The sequence below is a fragment of the Staurois parvus genome, unplaced genomic scaffold (genome assembly GCF_062004578.1).
Source record: "Staurois parvus isolate SC_StPar_1 unplaced genomic scaffold, SC_StPar_1.0 ptg000187l, whole genome shotgun sequence".
NCBI lineage: Eukaryota > Metazoa > Chordata > Amphibia > Anura > Ranidae > Staurois > Staurois parvus.
In genome coordinates this window covers 4,879,296-4,900,484 of record NW_028317983.1, presented here as the reverse complement: position 1 = coordinate 4,900,484, position 21,189 = coordinate 4,879,296, and the positions used below count along the sequence as shown (strand labels likewise).

The following is a 21,189-nucleotide window of genomic DNA, read 5'->3' as shown; positions in this document are numbered from 1 at the left end:
TTCAGGCTTACCTATAACCACTTAAGGATTTTGAATGTGAAAGATACATCCCAAAAATATTCTATAAAGTTTTTAGGATGCTTCACTTACGTCCAGCTCCTCTCCCTCTGCCGGTGCTCTTCCTGCCACTAATACTGGCAATCAAGGCCGCCATTACAAATTCAAGGGGCCTGTTACAGCTTGCCCGACAAGGCCACCCCATACAGCCTACCTGACAGCACAGACCTGCCCTGGGGGTTTAATATAGAATAAGAGGGAAGACGTTTAATTTCATTGTTGGGAGTCACAGCACGGAGGATTACTCCACCTGCTTCCGAAAATGAGTAAATACTCCCCTCCCTGTTCCTGGCCCCTGCTGCTGAACTGATGGGGCCCAGGGAACCTTTTATTTATTCAATGGGTGCCACAGCCCGTGGGATTACTGTGCATGCACCCAAAAGTATTTAAAAAGTCCCCTCTCTGCCCCTGGACTCTCTGATGAATTGATTGGGCCTGTTATAGGAGGGCCAACTCTACCACTCTATCAGCAGCCCTGTCAGCAATTAACGACCGTTAAAATGACAGCCAGTAAAATGCTTTGTATTACACAGCAGGAGTGCCTGTCAAAATCCAGTCACCCCTGTGTAAAATGGCAGTTGCAGATAGTCTGTCATTAAGTGAATCCAATCAATCAATGTCATCAATGTATTGTTTCATTATTTTCACTATTTCATTCATATGTAGATCCAAGATGTAACATTTGATCTGCATATGACATCAATTAAAGGAACCTTATAGGGTAAACATTCTTATAAAAAAAGGAATTCCTATTTAACCTCTAATTAACCCTTACGTTACCCTCAGCAGCCTTAATTAACACCTTCCTCAATATTTTTCTGTTTTGTTTTCTACTTTTTGTTATTTATATTTTTTTGTTCATTCACTTTGTTATTTTTCAGTGTTGCATAGCAAGTAAATGTGCAAAAGAAAAAACAAACAAACCTTTAATTCATTTGCAAATAAATTTGCCATCTTTGCACCAGAAACATCATTTATTGTCATTTTAAATAGCCCAAATTTTAGATCAAAATGTGTATTTTTTAGGAAGCTAACCCTGGTCAGAATAGTAAAAATAAGTCCATAGATTTGACAGAAAATAACGAAAAATCGCAAAACATTATTGCTAAAATAAAAAAACTAGTTTTCCACCAAAAATCAAGGTATATATTACTTAAAGCAGAACTTCAGTCCCTGTTCCTGTGGCTCCGCCCCCTCCTGTGCCACCATTATGATTTGTGTGTAGATCCCCAGCCTCCTGGTCCTTGCAGAACACTTAAACACATTTGTGTATTTTCTGTGTGTATGCAAAGGCAGGGAAGTTCTGTCAATTCTGTGCTACCTGTCTTTGCATGTGTGGGGGAACCCTGCTTATGCGCAGATGTGTATAGTTAGTCTGGCTGAAAAAAAAGACAAGAGTCCACCCAGTTTAACCATTAAAAAAAAAAAAGTTATAATCCTACACCCACAGTTGATCCAGAGGAAGCCAAAAAAAACCCAGCAAAGCATGATCCAATTTGCTCCTGCAGGGGAAAAATTCCTTCCTGATCCCTTGAGAGGTAATCGGATATTCCCTGGATCAACTTTATCTATAAATGTTATATCCAGTTATATCCTGTGTTTTCAAGAAAGAATCCAGGACTTTTTTAAAGCAATCCCCTGAGCTGGCCAGAACCAACTCTTGAGGGAGTCTATTTCACATTTTCACAGCTCTTACTGTGAAGAAACCTTTCCGTGTTTGGAGATTAAATTTCTTTTCCTCCAGACGTAGAGTGCCCCCTTGTCCTCTGTGATGACCTCAGGGTGAATAGCTGTACGAGGAAACCCATGCATGCGCAGATGTGCTGCGGGGCTGTTGGGATATCTGTATACACACAGAATCTGGGAGGTGGGCAAGGGTTACCCAGATGTCATTCTCACCTATGCTAGAATTGCAGAAGTACAGGGAAAGAGGATATCAGGTTTAGAGTGAAAGTCCGCTTTATGGCAAAGTTATCGGCAAATAAACAGGCCCACAATGGAAATGTAAAAATTGCTCTGGATATACAGGAGTATATGGTCACAAGAGAAGCAACAGCTAACCATTTGCTGACCGGCCAACAGTAATTTTACTGCTGGCTGGTGCTTGAGCAGGCATTGCGACATACCTGTATGTTGCCCTGCTCATTCTCACTGGTGCACCCCCTGGGCAATGGTGTATTTAGGTTTTGTGCTGCCCTAGGCAACATAAAAATCGTCTGCCCCCATGGACACCGACCAACACCCCCCCCTTTCCCTCTCCCATGGAGAAAGACTGACATTGACCAACAACACCCTTGCCCCCCACGTGGGAGAGCCTTCCAATAACCCCCTTGGCAATAGAGAGAAAGACACTCATCTTCACAGCTCCGGACATCCCCGGGAACGAGAGTCAGGTTCTACATACACCATCAAGCAGCCTGCAGCCTCTCTCGGATCCCACCTGGTTCCTATGGTGCGCGTGTCCCTTCTTTCATCCCTTCTTCTGGGGGTAGGTGCTGCCCCCCTAAAAAGTGCCACCCTAGGCAAGTGCCTTATGATAAATACGCCCCTGACCATGACCAAGAAATTGCCAGTTAAAGTAGCACAGTGCTGAATAGCAAAAAATGGCCTGGTCATGAAGGGGGTCAAACCTTCCAGAGGTCAAGTGGTTAAAAAAGCCCTGTTAGCAATGAGAAATATCGCTCCAAGATACATACAGTATGCTCCCATAATGCATTGCCAATAAGATAAAGTCATTTTTGAGAAAACAAAGCAAAGAAAAAAAAAATGCAACAAAAAAAGGTTAAATGGAAGTGCTTTGTGAATGGAGAGTTTAAACCCCTCCAATCTGGTATTGTCTATCTGCCCACTTACCACGGGTGGCATGTTTAACACCATCATTGTCAGACACGACAGTCCGGTGTCATCCTGAACACTTGCGTCACATTTCAGATTTAGTAGCAGGCGAGCAGCTTCACTGCGATCTGACAAAAGATGAATCAAAACATCAGAAGGATTGCAGTGCTTGTGGTGGGGCCATCACTTTTCCATGTCTTATCAATCTGACATTTCCCAATATACTTTATTTTCACGGAAACAATTGTTCTGATTTATGTCATAGCTCATGGCCTATAATGCCCATTTGTACATGGCTTTATATAGGATTTTATTTGAACAAAAGTGGAGTTATCCTTTAACTCTTTCACTGCCACCGATGTAGATCATGTGACATGTCCCACGGTGGGTGTTTCTGTCACTGTAGATCCCCCTTGGCTAGAATGAACACAGGAGCTTACACGCATTACCAGTCTAATGGAAGACGTTCTGTACTCCATTAGCCTGAAGTGGAACTACACTTCATCTTAGCGACACAAAGCAAAAAAAAATATTTATTATTATTATACTGGATTTATATAGCGCTGACAGTTTGCTCAGCGCTTTACATTATGGTGGGAGACGGTACAGTCACAATACAATTCAATACAAGAGGGATTCGAGGGCCCTGATCCTGGGAGCTTACATTCTAGAAGGGAGGGGATTGTAGTATAAAAGGTAATAACTGTGGGGGATGGAGTGGTTGGAAGAGTAGAGGATTCCAGTATTAGCTGAGGGTGGGGCAGGCTTCCTTGAAGAGATAGGTTTTCAGAGTGCACCTAAAAGTTATCAGAGTAGGCGATAGTCTGATAGATTGGGGTAGGGAGTTCCAGAGGATGGGGAAGCCCTGGAGAAGTCCTGGAGACGAGCATGGGAGGAGACAAGGGAGCTAGAGAGAAGGAGGTCTTGGGAGGAGCGGAGAGTACGGTTTGGGTGATAATTCAATTTAATTCATTTTAAATACTCAAAGCAAACTCCCCTGCCCATTCATGTCTCAATGCTTTAATCTGCTGAGAAATCACATTTGAAAAACACCCCACTAGTATTTCTGGCCATGGCCATCTTGAGTAATGGCTGATGATCCATGTAGCATTTACTTCCTGTGATCCATTTGCCCTTAGCTCAGGCACGAGGACGTATTTAGCTGAGAGCCCCTCCTCCCCTCCTGAGGACTCCTGGGGTTTATGACATCATTTGCCTACGCCTCGGAAACCAGGAATCAACTGAAGAAATGCAAAAAAATAAAATTGAAATAATATATTATACTTTTCTATGTATTTACTAATGGATTAGAAATAGTCAATGTTGATTGAGAAAGTTGAAGTTTGACTTTAGGTGGAAAACAGGTGAGACATCAGGGGATTAACAAACTTCTGATGGCTCATTAAAGAGAATCTGTCATAGCAAAATGCTACCTTTGTGATAAAAATAAAGATAACCAAAAAGAAGTGTAAAAAATTGAAATTACTGCAGCATTTAAAGCGGAACTTCACCCAAAAGTTTCACTTGTTTGCATCCTCTCACCTCCTCTTTAAAAATTGGCACTTTTTTGGGGGGGTGGGAGTGGGTTCCTGGTTTTGGCAGATACCTGCTCCCACTTCCACCCGGATCACCTAGGCAATTCAAGTGGAAGTCCCCCCCACCTTTGCCTATAGCAATCTGGGACACATCGCAGGTGCCAGAAGACTGTGGGATTGTTCACAAAGTGCAGTGCGGCTCGTGCATGTGCGGTGCGAAGCTGGCTGTGAAGTTGCAAGGCTTCACATCCATTTTCCCTTAGTTAAGATGCCGGTGCTTGGACCTGAAGCCCACTGAAGAATGAGCTCGGGTGAGGACAACGCTAGATCCTCAGACAGGTAAGTGTCCTTCTATTCAAAGTCAGCAGCTACTGTATTTGAGGCTGCTGACTTTTAATTTTTGTGGGAAGACTGGAAGAAAAGCTTAAAGTGATACTAAAACTAAAAAATGTTTTTCAACCTTAATGCATTCCGTGCATTAACTCCTTGGTGATGGCGCCTCCCGGCCCTTTAAGGGGTTTCAGATGCCGGGAGGGCGGGGTTTCTGATCATGTCACTGCTGTGATTGGCTTTCACAGCGATGACATGATTGGAAAGCTCCCGAACGCAAGTAGAGATCAGGAAATTTCCATTAGCTGCCATTGCTGGGCGGTTTATCTTTAGGTACACATATATGCGGCTTCTCGGCATTAAGGTCCACGCACAGGGGTGGACTGACAACTCATGGTGCCCCCAGGCAATAGGGGATCATGGGGCCCCTGTGTCCTTGCCCAAACTCAAAAAAGCCTATGAAAAAGGTATCAGGGGCATCTCATGGGGCCCCCTACTGACCCCGGGCCCTCAGCCAGTGCCCGAGTTTCCAAATGGTCAGTCCGCCCCTGTCCGCGCATATGTGCATACGGCCAGCGGGAAGGAGTTAAGAAAAAAAAAAAATTCTGTTTCTCTGCACCCCCCCTTCCCTGTGTGAAGGGGAAGAGAGGGAGATTAGATCCAGGGCTGTGCATGACCACATCTATTCTCCCCTCTCTTCCTCTTCACACAGCACTTGAGCAGCAACAGGAGCCATTGGCTCCTGCTGCTGTCAATCACATGCAGTGAGGAGGAAGTGGGGGCGGGGCTGAGTCCCGCTGTGTAAGTCTATAGGAGCGCAGCTCTGTAGACACACAGTTTGGGGGCTCGCAGATATTGTGTGCCTCCATAGCAAACAGTATGCTATGGGGACACACGAAGAAGAGGAGCCAAGATCGCCAGCAGGGGATCAGAGAAGATGAGGATCGGGGCCACCAGGTGAGTATAACATCTTTGTTTTTTTAATTAGACTTTTTTTTACTTTAGTAACACTTTAACTATACCTATTCTTAAAAATGGCCCCTCCCTTCCTCCTATCTATCCTGCCTAGTCTGTACAAAAAAAGATCTGTGTACTTACAAATGTTTAATCTGCTCCAGTCATGTGATCTGTCAACTCTGGCTCTCTTGTGTCAGTGGGCATCTGCTGCAGGGGAGAAGAGGAAGTGCTGATTGGTGCCATGAGAACATATGGATGATGTCACAGCTCTCAAAAATGACAGCCGTTGTCAAGATCTCCTTTACACAGAGTTTCAGGATCACATGACCAGACTGGTGCAGATTGAACATAGGTATGTACACAGATCCTTTTTCATAAAGGTTAGGTAGGAGGAGGAAGGGAACATTTTAAGAAGAGATATAGATAGGGTTTTCTTTCACTCTAAACAACGCCCAAAAAATTGAACCCCCACCCCTATGTACATGCACATAAAAAACTTAAACACACACGTCAGCGGCGCCTACATGCGAAAATGTAATTTGTGCTTCACATGTTATACTGTACATCACTGCACATGACAGAGCAATAAGTCTAGGGGCATTATTCTTGCTCAAGTCTAGACTTTTGACCTGTTGACCAGTAGGGGCTTTTAAAGTGCCACCTGTGTACCTAGGATTGTCATTGTTTGGGGGTTTTAATTAACCTTCAGACTAAAATGAGTTGCTAAATGTGTGCAAAAAAAATGCAAAAATGGCTCTGGCAGAAAAAGGGTTAAAGGTTCAGTCCACTCAAAACTGATATTTTATTTTTTGAAGTATCCAAAGCATATAAGAAACAGGGGACCGAATCAACCCACTATATCACAAAATATGTATTTTTATCCCTTTGGGTTGAAATAACCCGTTAATAGTGAAATGTCAGTTTAGATCGCAGTTCTTCAATCACTTCTATTTTAGTATGTCTAACGTATTGTCCATCAGGGGCCACAGTAGCCGGCACTTACCGAGTCCCGCAGCCAGGTGAAGGGGTGTGCGCTGTTTGTGATCTTGAGCAATAGTGTCGGCCTTGTTCTTTACTAGTATCTTCAGGGACCTGGCAGCATCATACTTGGCAGCATAGTGAAGTGGGGTCTGCTTCGCTTTCGTTACAGCATTAATGTTAGCTGTTAAAGAGTTCATGTGATTGAATTTCAAGTCCAAACTCAAAAATATAAAGACTAGAAAGCAGTATACAACGTGTTGATCTATTTAAGTGGAAACTATTGTATTTATACAGTGTCTTTCAGCTACAGTACATCTGTAAATTCAATCAAGTATATCTGCTCATTACATAGGCTGGCGCCTTGTAGTACAATTAACCACTTGCCTACCGGGCACTTATACCCCTTCATGCCCAGGTGGGTGGCACTGATGGGCACAGGTGGGTGCACTGCTGGGCACTGATGGGCAGCACTGGTGGGTGGCACTGATGGGCACAGGTGGGTGCACTGCTGGGCCCTGATGGGCAGCACTGGTGCGTGGCACTGATGGGCACAGGTGGGTGGCACTGCTGGGTACTGATGGGCAGCACTGGTGGGTGGCACTGATGGGCACAGGTGGGTGCACTGCTGGGCACTGATGGGCAGCACTAGTGGGTGGCACTGATGGGCACAGGTGGGTGGCACTGCTGGGTACTGATGGGCAGCACTGGTGAGTGGCACTGATGGGCACACTGCTGGGCACTTATGGGCAGCACTGGTGGGTGGCACTGATGGGCACAGGTGGGTGGCACTGCTGGGTACTGATGGGCAGCACTGGTGGGTGGCACTGATGGGCACACTGCTGGGCACTTATGGGCAGCACTGGTGGGTGGCACTGATGGGCACAGGTGGGTGGCACTGCTGGGTACTGATGGGCAGCACTGGTGGTTGGCACTGATGGGCACACTGCTGGGCACTTATGGGCAGCACTGGTGGGTGGCACTGATGGGCACAGGTGGGTGGCACTGCTGGGTACTGATGGGCAGCACTGGTGGGTGGCACTGATGGGCAGCACTGGTGGGTGGCACTGATGAGCACAGGTAGGTGGCACTGATGAGCACTGATGGGCAGCACTGGTGGGTGCACTGCTGGGCACTTATGGGCAGCACTGGTGGGTGGCACTGATGGGTACAGGTAGGTGGCACTGTTGGGTACTGATGGGCAGCACTGGTGGGTGGCACTGATGATCAGGGCACTGATCATCAGTGCCCTGATGATCGGTGCCGATTCATCCTCTGACAAATTACAGGTTATCAGCAGTACCTTCCACATGCTGTGATAACGTGAGGAAAGTGCAACCGATAACCGTAACTGCATTTACCGGTGATCTGATGTGTCATTGGACACAGCTGATCACGTAGTAAAAGGCTGCTGTGATTGGCCTTTTACCACATCACATGATCAGCTGTGTCCTTAGGACACAGCGATCACGGAGATCGCCAGGCGAGCACACACGGGGGCGAGTGGGAGGGCACATTCTGGGAGGACGTCATATGATGCCCTCCTAGCACTGGCCGGCCACGGTGAAGCTGTCATTCGGCTATCTGCAATCGGCAAGTGGTTAAATACCATACCAGGCCAGTGTTCTAATCGGTCTTGACTGGTGACTTTTTGCTTCTAGGGTATTGTCCTACCTAAAGCAATTTACCGCAGTAGTCAATAATTAATACATGCAGTTTCTAGTTTATACAAGACCTTTTATTGGCTTACTCAAGTTATTAAATAAATGTACAAAGCCTAAGGAAAGGATCTTTTGGTTCTTGAAAACTTCCATCTTTAACCACTTGAGTCACTAACTCTTTCTCTCCCTGATTTTTTTTCCCTGCGATGTCTCGGTGCGTTGCTTGGCTATATTTGGAAATCTAGGTAAGGGTTGGAGACATTACAACATGTATGTTGTTATGGCACCAGGAAAGGAAAACTACATTATGAGACAAATTTCTGACTTCCAAGTATTACAATAATAGGTCAAAATGTGTACACTCTCAGAAGACGCAGAAGACCCAGAAGCCAAGAGGCATTTTTCTAAATGTTTTTTGCAATTCACTAAAAACACTTTTAAAATAAGGCCTGTGTTATTCTAACGAAATTTGCAGTATTTATCCCATGGAACCAATAGGTATTTTATCGCATGACATCAGATCCACTGGGATGGATACTGCGGAGAGAGATTAGTACATCTGTCAGTTTTTATTGCTGTCTTTGCCCTTGGTAGAGAGATGCATTCTCTCTATTTCTACTGTTTCTACTTATAATTCAAAATGGGAAAGGAAAGAAAATCCCACATTTTGGGTTAACATTGGAACACTAATAGAGGTGAAATAACCACAATGGGACTTAATTAACGCATGCATTTATATATTTATTTGCTTTAGTGAATACCTTTATTTTATGCAGTATTTACAGAGCATTTTTGCTTTATGAGGTAAATACAGCATAAAGGGATAGTGAATTGACATTTTCAGTATCACATGCTATATTTTGGGAAAAATGTGTAAAGTGACCCAAATATCGAATGTGATATGCTTTAATGAACGGGTCCAGTATGTCTGCTAAGTGGCTCTAATTTTAATCCTGGTATTCATCCTATGTGGCTGGTTGCTCTGAGTTCAAAATCTTTACTGTTGCCATTATCTTTATATTCTGAAAGGCTGTGAATATGAGCCTTAAAAGGGAGGTAAAAATGCTAGTTGGTAGAGTTTTTAGGTAGAAGAGACTTTGTATGTGTGTACAGTATGTATGCCTGTGTATGGATTTTCCCTCACTTCCTTTTCTGGTGGCTGCCATTCAGACAGGAATTTAAAAGGTGGTTGGAGAAGCCACTTTATGTACTGTGGGGTAACTGCAATCTTTTTAATTCCAAAGGGTCTGAGACATGGAACACAGGACAAAAGCAAAAGCTCCAAGACAAGACAAGCCACCATGAATCTTCAGAGATCCCCCCACCAGCTGCTCTCCAACCCCAAAATCTCCAGAGAACAACCCTACCAGCTGTCTTAAGTCAACAGATGCAAAAATCCCTTATCCCAAGTCATCCAGGGCATAGAACAAGTGGATGTGTAAACCATCACCCAAAACATCACCCCCGTGAACACAGAGTTGCAGCCCATAGGGTGATCTCAGAGCCATCAGAGTCCCTTCCTTTCCTCGACACGTCCAAGATCTCTCCTGCTGGATTTCTTTCTCCAAAGCATACAGAATGGAGAAAATAAATATCCACACAAAAATGCGAGGCGACTGAAAAGTTCTCAGCCTACCCATGAAGCATTTGTCTTAGCCCAATTTATTTTTGCTACTCATAGTACATAGCTTTGCAAGGTTCCATACCAGAATTCTCACAAATAGCTTTTTCTTTGTTTCAGTTATTGAAGACTGAAGCGCAGAAGGTAATCATTGTCTGAAAGATGGAGAAAGTGAGCAAATGTGCAGTATCCAATACCTGCTAAAAAAGGGAATGAATGGACAGGACATCCACAAGGACATGATGGAAACATTAGGGGTGGATGCCTCTTCCTATTCCACCATTAAAAAGTGAGTGGTGGAATTCAAGAGGGGGAACCCCTCTGTCCAAGATGTCCCTCGCAGTGGAAGTCCAGCAACTGCCTGTATGGAGAAAAACATCACTGCAATCCAGGATCTCGTAATGGCAGACAGGCGTGTGACAGAACGTTTCATCGTAGAGAAGGTGGGCATATCCCAGGAACGTGTTGGACACATTTTAACAGTAGTGCTGGACATGCACAAGGTGTCAAGGCAGTGGGTCCCAAGAATGTTGACAACAAATGCGACAGACAGCAGGTATTGGATAACAGCACGTTTGCTCACTTTCTGCATTTTTCAGACAATGATGACCTTCTGCACTTCAGTCTTCAATAACTGAAACAAAGAAAAAGCTATTTGTGAGAAATCTGGTATTGTCAGGGCCTGGACTTGAACCTGGGACTTCTACTGTGTCAGGCAGTAACTCTACTCACTGAGCTACCTGGGATGCTGGACAACACTTTGCCTCATCTATTGGATAATCCTGCCTTGTGCCTTGTTTGCTCTTGAACCTTGAACTCCTTGCTCCTCCCATGAACTTCCTATATAAGCCATGTCCTTGGACTTCCTCCTTGCCAGATTATTGTGCCTTTCCAGCCAATATTCCTGCTACTGTTCCTGCTGCTGTCTACACCTCCGCTACTGACCTTTGGCTTGTTCCTGACCACGATTGATCTGCTACCATTTGTGACCGACCCTTGGCTTGTGACCGACTCTGCTTTCGTCTGATCCCTAACCTGTTGATCCGCTATTGGTTCCCAGTCTGCTCATTCCCTGGTGGGGTGATCCTGAGATCTGCGACCTGGTATTAACACGCAGCCCAATCCATCTCCACCATTAGGAGCTCTGGTGAATACCGGTTAATACTTAGACCCCGCACCTCAGGTGAGCCTGCGTCATTCCCAGGGGGATCCGCTGGTGTACCTATCCTGCTGGTTCCAGGTAAGCCTTTTACTGCTATAGCAACTGGTCTCTGAACCTGACCTTACACCGTGACAGAATAATCTGGCCCACACATGGAGGCCGCTATAGCAAATGCCATGGCTCCTGTCAGGCAGCAAATTTCAGAGCTACAAGAGTTTGGTGTTACCTACCAAAAGAAATTTGCTGAACTGCAAAGTGTAGTAGAGGGGCAACAGGAAGAGATCCATGCTCTGCAGACACGATTGCTGGACATGTGCTCCCGCGATGTTGCTAATACACGCATGCCTCTGCCACTCAAGTTCAATGGAGACCGCCGCCACTACAGGGGTTTCCTTAACCAATGCCGCATTTATTTCCAGATGCAACCTGCTGCATTTAATACTGAGAGGCAGAAGGTATTGTTTGTTATAAACCTCCTGACTGAGGAAGCCCTAGCTTGGGCCTCTCCCTATATAGAGCAAAACAATGCAATGTTAAACAGTTTTGCGACTTTTGTGACTGCAATGAACCAGGTCTTTGATGATCCCAACCGCTGCGCTACCGCTGAAGCAAAGCTGCATAGTTTGAGGCAGGGTAGACGCCCTGTTGCAGAGTATACAACTGAATTTCGACGCTGGATCTCAGACACCACCTGGAACCCAGCAGCGCAAAAGAGTCAGTTCCGGCAGGGGCTCTCTGAACAGGTGAAGGATGAGCTCGCCAGAGGAGAGACTCCTAACGATCTTGAGGAGTTCATCCAATTATGCATTCGGATTGACCAGAGACTGACAGAAAGAAGAAAGGAGAGATTGGGAAGTAATGGTGGCATGCGTTTTTCTGCTAATCAGTTCAGTCAGAAGGATTTAAACATTTCTTCAGATTATAACACACCTGAACCTATGCAAGTAGATACTGTTAAAAGATCAATTTCTACTCAAGAGAAGGAGAGAAGACGTTTGGAGAATTTATGTTTATACTGTGGGGACTCTGGGCATTACGCAGTCAATTGTCCTAATAAAGCCAAAAGAACAATTGCTGCGACTGATGTTATCCTGCCTGAACGCATAAATTCAATTACCCAGTCTATCTCCCCATTGATCGATGAAGAAAATAAAGTTGGTCCTAAACAGTCTCATTTTGTTGTCCCTATCAAACTTTTTACTGAGGGCCATGAAATTCCTTGTTCTGCTATGCTGGACTCTGGGGCTGGGGGAAACTTTATGGACATAGAGTTTGCCCACAATAATAATATTCTCAGGAGAAACAAATCTGCCCCTATTGATATGGAGACAGTTGATGGTTCACCTTTATCATCAGGACCAGTTACTCATGAAACAGTTCCTCTAGTACTCCAATTTCAGGCTGACCATTTTGAGACCATCAGCTTTCAGCTGATTACATCACCTAAATTTCCTGTCATCCTGGGCATCCCTTGGTTTACTACCCATAATCCCTTCATCAACTGGGGAGCACGGACCATAAATTTTACATCCCCCCATTGTGAGGAACATTGTAGGAAACCATGTGCTACAAGTTGTCTACCAATCAGGAAATCACAGGCTGATATGGTAACTACACAGTCATATGACAATCTGCCTCCACAATACCATGAGTTTCGAGACGTCTGTGATAAGAAAAATGCGGATCAACTACCTCCTCATCGTCCATATGATTGTCCCATTGAACTGCTTCCAGGAGCAGAAATACCATTCAGCCGCATTTTCAATTTATCAGAACCTGAGTTAAAGGTGCTAAGGGAGTGGCTTGATGAGAATTTGGAGAAGGGCTTTATCAGACCCTCAACATCTCCTGCAGGAGCAGCCCTGTTCTTTGTTGAGAAAAAGGACTCCACCTTGCGTCCATGCATTGATTTTAGGGGCTTGAATAAAATCACTGTTAAAAACCGTTACCCACTCCCTTTAATCGCAGAGATGTTGGAAAGACTCCGCTCTGCCAAAGTCTTCACAAAACTTGACTTACGGGGGGCATACAACCTGGTACGCATGCGTCAAGGCGACGAATGGAAGACTGCCTTTAGAACCAGATATGGACACTCTGAGTCCCTAGTTATGCCTTTTGGCCTATGTAATGCTCCCACGACTTTTCAGCACTTCATAAATGATGTGTTTCGAGATTTGTTGGACCAGTTTGTTATTGCTTATCTGGACGATATCCTTGTCAGGGCTCCCAGGTATGACCAGAGGTGTGTGACTGATGCAGGGAAACGCAGACTTCAGATATGTGATAAACAATACAATTTATTAACACTAACCATACAAACATAAACGCAGTGCAATACTAAACATAATACAGTGCAAACAAACCCAACCAATCACCCACAGATAACAGTACATACAAGCAAGCGTCGTCAGGCAGGCCGGGTCAATATCAATTGGGCAGGTAGGTACAGGGGGAGCAAGCGGAGAATGGTCGGGGTCACAGGCCAGGTTCAGCAGGTAGCAAGCAGCGTAGTACAGAGGGTCAGGCAGAGGGATGGTCAGGGTCACAAGCCAGAGATCAAAACAGGTAACAAGCAGCGTAGTACAGAGGGTCAGGCAGAGGGACAGAAACAGGATGCAGGACAGATACAGGGCCCAGGACAAACACAACACCAAGGCAGAGTCTGTGGGTCTGGCCATCCCTTAAATACCCCAGCATCATCAGTTCCAGGTGCTAGCTGGCTGAAAGGTTGAGTCTCTGATTGCTGGGAGCACCCGCTGGCCAGCCCTGGTACTGCAGATCAAAAGGCAGGTGAGTCCCACCATTGCTGGCCAGTCCATTCCTAACAGTACCCCCCCCCCCAAGGAGCGGCCTCAGGACGCTCCAAACAGTCCTAGCTGGGCAAAATGTTCCACCGCCCGGGTCTGGTAACTGGCGGGATATCAAAGACTGGCACACCGGGCAGGACTCCGGGCAGCGGCACACCGGGCAGGACTCCGGGCAGCGGCACACCGGGCTGGACTCCGGGCAGAGGCACACCGGGCTGGACTCCGGGCAGAGGCACACCGGGCTGGACTCCGGGCAGAGGCACACCGGGCTGGACTCCGGGCAGAGGCACACCGGGCAGAGGCACACCGGGCAGAGGCACATCAGGCAGAGGCACATCGGGCAGGACTCCGGGCAGAGGCACATCGGGCAGAGGCACATCGGGCAGAGGCACATCGGGCAGGACTCCGGGCAGAGGCACATCGGGCAGGACTCCGGGCAGAGGCTCATCGGGCAGGACTCCGGGCAGAGGCACATCGGATTACCAGGCGAAGCAGCAGGCAGCGGGCCACCAGGCGGAGCAGCAGGCACCGGGCCACCGGGCGGAGCAGCAGGCACCGGGCCCCCGGGCGGAGCAGCAGGCACCGGGCCCCCGGGCGGAGCAGCATGCATCGGGCCTCCGGGCGGAGCAGCAGGCACCGGGCCCCCGGGCGGAGCAGCAGGCACCGGGCCCCCGGGCGGAGCAGCAGGCACCGGGCCCCCGGGCGGAGCAGCAGGCACCGGGCCCCCGGGCGGGGCGACCGGCGTCGGGCCCCCGGGCGGGGCGGCGGGCGCCGGGCCCCCAGGAGGGGCGACGGGCATCGTGCCCCCAGGCGGGGCGACAGGCATCGTGCCCCCAGGCGGAGCGGCGGGCGCCGGACCCCCAGGCGGAGCGACAGGTCTCGGGCCCTCAGGCGGAGCGGCGGGCGCCGGACCCCCAGATGGAGCGACAGGTCTCGGGCCCTCAGGCGGAGCGGCGGGCGCCGGACCCCCAGGCGGAGCGACAGGTCTCGGGCCCTCAGGCGGAGCGGCGGGCGCCGGACCCCCAGATGGAGCGACAGGTCTCGGGCCCTCAGGCGGGCGCCGGACCCCCAGGCGGAGCGACAGGTCTCGGACCCTCAGGCGGAGTGGCGGGCGCCGGACCCCCAGGCGGAGCAACAGGTCTCGGGCCCTTAGGCGGAACGACAGGTCTCAGGCCCCCAGGCGGGGCGGCGGGCACCGAGTCACCAGGCACAACCGTGGGCTCCGAGTCAACTGGGATGACCGCTGGCACTGGGTCAGACATTGGATCGTCTGGCTGGACAGCGGGCATCGGGTCACCAGGCATCAGGTCATTTGGCTCGACAGCGGGCACCGCGTCATCTGGCAAGGCAGTGGGCTCCGAGTCAACTGGTATGACCGCGGGCACTGGGTCAGACATTGGATCGTCTGGCTGGACAGCGGGCACTGGGTCACCAGGCATCAGGTCATTTGGCTCGACAGCGGGCACCGCGTCATCTGGCAAGGCAGTGGGCTCCGAGTCAACAGGCACGACAGTGAGCACCGGGTCATCAGGTACCGGATTGTCTGGCTCGACAGCGGGCATCGGGTCACCAGGTATGACAGCGGGCACTGGGTCACCAGGCATCAGGTCATTTGGCTCGACAGCGGGCACCGGATCAGGTACCGGATCATCTGGATCAACAGCGGGCATCGAGTCAACTGGCCTAATAGGATCGTCAGGCTGGATCAGTTCATCATGCTGGGTAGAGGCATCAGGCTGAATGCCGGCGTCCGGCTGAGTAGAGGCTTCAGGCCGAGTAGAGGCTTCAGGCCGAGTAGAGGCTTCAGGCCGAGTAGAGGCATCAGGCTGCATACAGGCATCAGGCTGAAGAGAGGCATCAGGCTGAAGAGAGGCATCAGGCTGAAAAGAGGCATCAGGCTGCGTACCGGCATCAGGCTGAAGAGAGGCATCAGGCTGAGTAGAGGCATCAGGCTGAGTAGAGGCTTCAGGCTGAGTAGAGGCTTCAGGCTGAGTAGAGGCATCAGGCTGAGTAGAGGCATCAGGCTGAGTAGAGGCTTCAGGCTGAGTAGAGGCTTCAAGCTGAGTAGAGGCTTCAGGCTGAGTAGAGGCTTCAGGCTGAACCACGGAAGGCAGGCTCACCGGTTTGGATACTGGCAGGATGGTATTGGTTGGAAAGAATTTTCGCTTTTTTCTGGTTTTAACTACTGGAGCACTGCAAGTAAACGCAGGTCTGCAAACGAATGGAGCAGCTGGAGACAGAGAAGAACTGGAGGATGGAACAGGAGAGGGAGCGGTTGCTACAGAGGGCTCTTTTACAGGGTTAAAGGCAGGATAGGTGCAGCGAGTGGGAACAGGGTACTGACATGCGGTAGATAGCAGGGCAGGAGGAGCTGTTGGGAATGCAGGAATAGAGTTTTGAGGAAATAGATTAGAAGCAGGACTGGGTCTTTGTAAGCTGACTGAGGCTGGGTGCAACAAATCTGTCCATGTCTGCAGTAGGGGTTGAACAAAGCTGAGCTTACACAAAGCCTGTCTGGTCAATGACTGCACTGCGTTTATACAATCTCTTAGTGTCTGTGGTGAACATGTGGAATAACGCTCCAGAAAGTAACCCACATCATCCTCTAATAACCACACCAGGGACTCTACCTGGTCTGCACTAAATGGTGGCAAAAATTCATCCCTGCATTCGGGGGTACCAGATGAAACCAACTCAGCACAAACCTCAATCAATGGCTGCACCTCAGAGAACTCTGTGCCCTGATCTACTAGAACATGAGCGAGCCGTATACATTCTAGCAGTTCATCCCGGGTATACTCCTTCAGAGTTTGATAAGCATACTCCCTGTCATCAAACACTAGCAGATATAAATATTCAACCTCATCAAGATCCATCCTTCCCATCAACAAGCCAAGATGGCTTCCCTGTGCAGCCACTTCTGGTCAGGATTGGCCTTGGTGTAATGTCAGGGCTCCCAGGTATGACCAGAGGTGTGTGACTGATGCAGGGAAACGCAGACTTCAGATATGTGATAAACAATACAATTTATTAACACTAACCATACAAACATAAACGCAGTGCAATACTAAACATAATACAGTGCAAACAAACCCAACCAATCACCCACAGATAACAGTACATACAAGCAAGCGTCGTCAGGCAGGCCGGGTCAATATCAATTGGGCAGGTAGGTACAGGGGGAGCAAGCGGAGAATGGTCGGGGTCACAGGCCAGGTTCAGCAGGTAGCAAGCAGCGTAGTACAGAGGGTCAGGCAGAGGGATGGTCAGGGTCACAAGCCAGAGATCAAAACAGGTAACAAGCAGCGTAGTACAGAGGGTCAGGCAGAGGGACAGAAACAGGATGCAGGACAGATACAGGGCCCAGGACAAACACAACACCAAGGCAGAGTCTGTGGGTCTGGCCATCCCTTAAATACCCCAGCATCATCAGTTCCAGGTGCTAGCTGGCTGAAAGGTTGAGTCTCTGATTGCTGGGAGCACCCGCTGGCCAGCCCTGGTACTGCAGATCAAAAGGCAGGTGAGTCCCACCATTGCTGGCCAGTCCATTCCTAACAATCCTCATCTTTTCGGACAACCTGGTGGAGCATCGCAAGCATGTCTGCACTGTATTCAAAAGGTTAAGGATGAACCGACTCTACATCAAACTGGAGAAGTGTGAGTTTGAACGAGCCCAGATCCAGTTCTTGGGATATATCGTTTCTTCAGAAGGAGTGAGCATGGATCCTGAAAAGATCAAGGCAGTGGTGGATTGGACTGCCCCTGGAAACGTTAAGGAAATACAACGATTTATTGGATTTGCAAACTTTTACAGGAAATTCATAAGAAACTTCTCTAAGGTAATAGCACCAATTACACAGCTGACAAAGAAAGGAGTGCCCTTTGCATGGTCAACTGAGGCACAAACTGCTTTTAGTAAGCTAAAGACTCTCTTCACATCTGCACCAATATTGGTACATCCTGATCCTGAGCTACCTTTTATTGTGGAAGTGGATGCCTCAGACTCCGCCGTGGGAGCTATCATTTCTCAGCGACGAGGAGAAAAAATGCAGCTTCATCCCTGTGCTTATTTTTCTCGTTTGATGTCATCTGCTGAAAGGAATTATGACATTGGGAATAAGGAGTTGCTGGCAATTAGGGAAGCCTTTTCCGAATGGAGGCATCTGTTGGAAGGGGCTAAGCATCCTGTGACTGTCTTCACGGTTCATAAAAATCTAGAATTCATCCGTTCTGCCAAGAGATTGTCTTCTAGACAAGCACGTTGGTCACTGTTCTTTTCCAGGTTCAATTTTATTATCTCATATCGACCTGGGTCAAGAAACGGAAAGGCTGATGCCTTATCACGAATGTCGTCTGGGCCTCTCCAGGAGAACACTTCTGAATGCACAATCCTGCCTCAAAAGAACTTTCTAGGGGCCACAAGTCCTAAGGCATTCTTGAATCTTCTTAAAGAGGGGTATGAGAATGACCCACTTCTCAATCATCCACCTACGGACATTAACCTGACTTATAAGAATGGCTTTTGGATTCAAGGACATCATCTTTATGTACCTGAATCTGTTCGGGTGGAAGCTCTCAAGTTGGTTCATGATTCCAAACTTGCTGGGCATTTTGGAGTCGCTAAGACCGAAGAACTATTATCACGTTCCTTTTGGTGGCCGGGGTACAAGAAAGATGTCAAACGCTATGTGACCTCATGCTTGACCTGTGCACGCAATAAGATTCCCCAAGCCTCCCCTTTGGGGTTGCTTCAGCCACTCCCTGTTCCATCAAGACCATGGGGGTCTATTTCTATGGATTTTGTGGTGGATTTACCTCCCTCAAAAGGAATGACCACCATTTTGGTAGTGGTTGACCGTCTCACTAAAATGGCCCATTTTGTTCCAGTTAAGGGGGTGCCCACTGCTGAACAGACCGCTGAATTGATGGTTCGAGAAATTTTTAAACTGCATGGAATCCCTGATGATGTGGTGTCTGACAGAGGTGTGCAGTTTACTTCGAAATTCTGGAGAAGTTTTTGCTCAGCCTTAGGTGTTACAATTAATCTGTCCTCTGCTTTTCATCCCCAGTCTAATGGTCAGACTGAGAGAACTAATCAAACAATGGAACAGTATCTTCGATGCTTTGTCACTTATCTTCAGGATGACTGGGTGGACTGTCTTCCCACTGCAGAGTTTGCATACAACAATTCTAAACATAGTTCCACCTCTCAAAGTCCTTTTTACTTAAACGCCAGTTACCATCCAGTTTTTATTCCTGATCTCCCTATCACAACTCCAATCCCTGCTGTTACCGATAGACTAACTACATTGCAGGAGATTCAAGAGAAATTGATTGAGACTTTGAGGGAAGCTCAGGAGTATTACAAAAAGTCTGCAGACAGACACCGGAGAACACTTCCTACGTTTCATGTGGGTGAAAAAGTTTGGTTATCAACAAAGAATTTGAAGGTCCAGGTGCCATCTGCTAAGTTGGGTCAAAAGTTTATGGGTCCTTTTCAGATTTCTGCCCAAATCAACCCAGTCACCTTTCGCTTACAGCTTCCAGATAGTATGAGGATTCACCCTGTTTTTCATATATCACTACTCAAACCGTTTCAGGAAAATCCTTTCCCTGGAAGAATTTTTCCACCTCCTCCACCTGTTGAGGTACAGGGTGAAGAAGAATTTGTGGTGGAGAAAATCCTTGATTCCAGGATCTTTAGGAATAAGTTACAGTATCTGGTTCAATGGGAAGGATATGGACCAGAAGAAAATTCTTGGGAGCCTGAGGAGAATGTTCATGCTCCTAGACTAACAAGAGAATTCCACCAGAGGTTTCCACGCAAGCCTAGTCCTAAGACGTCCAGAGGACGTCCTGGGAGGAGGGGAGTACTGTCAGGGCCTGGACTTGAACCTGGGACTTCTACTGTGTCAGGCAGTAACTCTACTCACTGAGCTACCTGGGATGCTGGACAACACTTTGCCTCATCTATTGGATAATCCTGCCTTGTGCCTTGTTTGCTCTTGAACCTTGAACTCCTTGCTCCTCCCATGAACTTCCTATATAAGCCATGTCCTTGGACTTCCTCCTTGCCAGATTATTGTGCCTTTCCAGCCAATATTCCTGCTACTGTTCCTGCTGCTGTCTACACCTCCGCTACTGACCTTTGGCTTGTTCCTGACCACGATTGATCTGCTACCATTTGTGACCGACCCTTGGCTTGTGACCGACTCTGCTTTCGTCTGATCCCTAACCTGTTGATCCGCTATTGGTTCCCAGTCTGCTCATTCCCTGGTGGGGTGATCCTGAGATCTGCGACCTGGTATTAACACGCAGCCCAATCCATCTCCACCATTAGGAGCTCTGGTGAATACCGGTTAATACTTAGACCCCGCACCTCAGGTGAGCCTGCGTCATTCCCAGGGGGATCCGCTGGTGTACCTATCCTGCTGGTTCCAGGTAAGCCTTTTACTGCTATAGCAACTGGTCTCTGAACCTGACCTTACACCGTGACAGGTATGGAACCTTGCAAAGATATGTACTGTAAGTAGCAAAAATAAAATTGGGCTAAGACAAATGCTTCATGGTTAGGCCGAGAACTTTTCAGTCGCCCCTCGTACTATGCCAAAAAAATTGTCTTTAATGGATGTGACTTTATCCTTATCATGTCAATTACAGGACAAAGATAGTATGGAGGGGGAAGGGGAAGAGAAACACCCTGCTTGTATATCTATAGTGTTGCTGAAACTAGAATTGCACTTTCAAGCAGGGGCAGACTGAAAATTAATGGGCCCCCGGGCAAGAGGGATCATGGGGTCCCTGTGTCCTTGCCCACACTCAAAGCACACCCAAAAAAGCCTATTAAAAAGGTAACAGGGGCATTTCATGGGGCCCCCTACTGACTCTGGGTCCTCGGGCAGTGCCCGAGTGCTCGAATGGTCAGTCCGCCCCTGCTTTCAAGTGCTGATTGAAGAAAACAAAAATGGAGCATGGACAAAAACAAATATGGTGCAATACTGTATGTTCCATAAGGTACCTGCAGTATATTCCTGGTTAATGTAATGTCATTATTTCTAGGGTAAAATTATACTTTAATTTAGGAAGAAGTAGGCAGGAGTTTTGCTTTAAATATGCAGTACCTGTAATCTGCTTTATATAAATTAGTATACCAATATCAGATCAACATGTAGAACATACAACTTACAGAAATATCAAATAATAGATTTTGGACTTAATTTTATTTTTTTTCTTCATACCGAATCTT

General features: G+C 47.7%; 1 protein-coding gene across 1 annotated transcript in view; it reads right to left on the bottom strand.

The window, feature by feature from the left end:
- Positions 1 to 21,189, bottom strand: part of LOC149462036 (uncharacterized) — a 199,697-nt gene that overhangs the window by 132,935 nt on the left and 45,573 nt on the right. Inside the window, exons 6-7 of the mRNA XM_089677513.1 lie at positions 6,718 to 6,876; positions 2,911 to 3,020 (exon numbers count right to left, since the gene is read on the bottom strand). Of these exons, the coding sequence (XP_089533639.1) occupies positions 2,911 to 3,020; positions 6,718 to 6,876 (269 nt within the window). The remainder of the gene's footprint in view (positions 1 to 2,910; positions 3,021 to 6,717; positions 6,877 to 21,189) is intronic.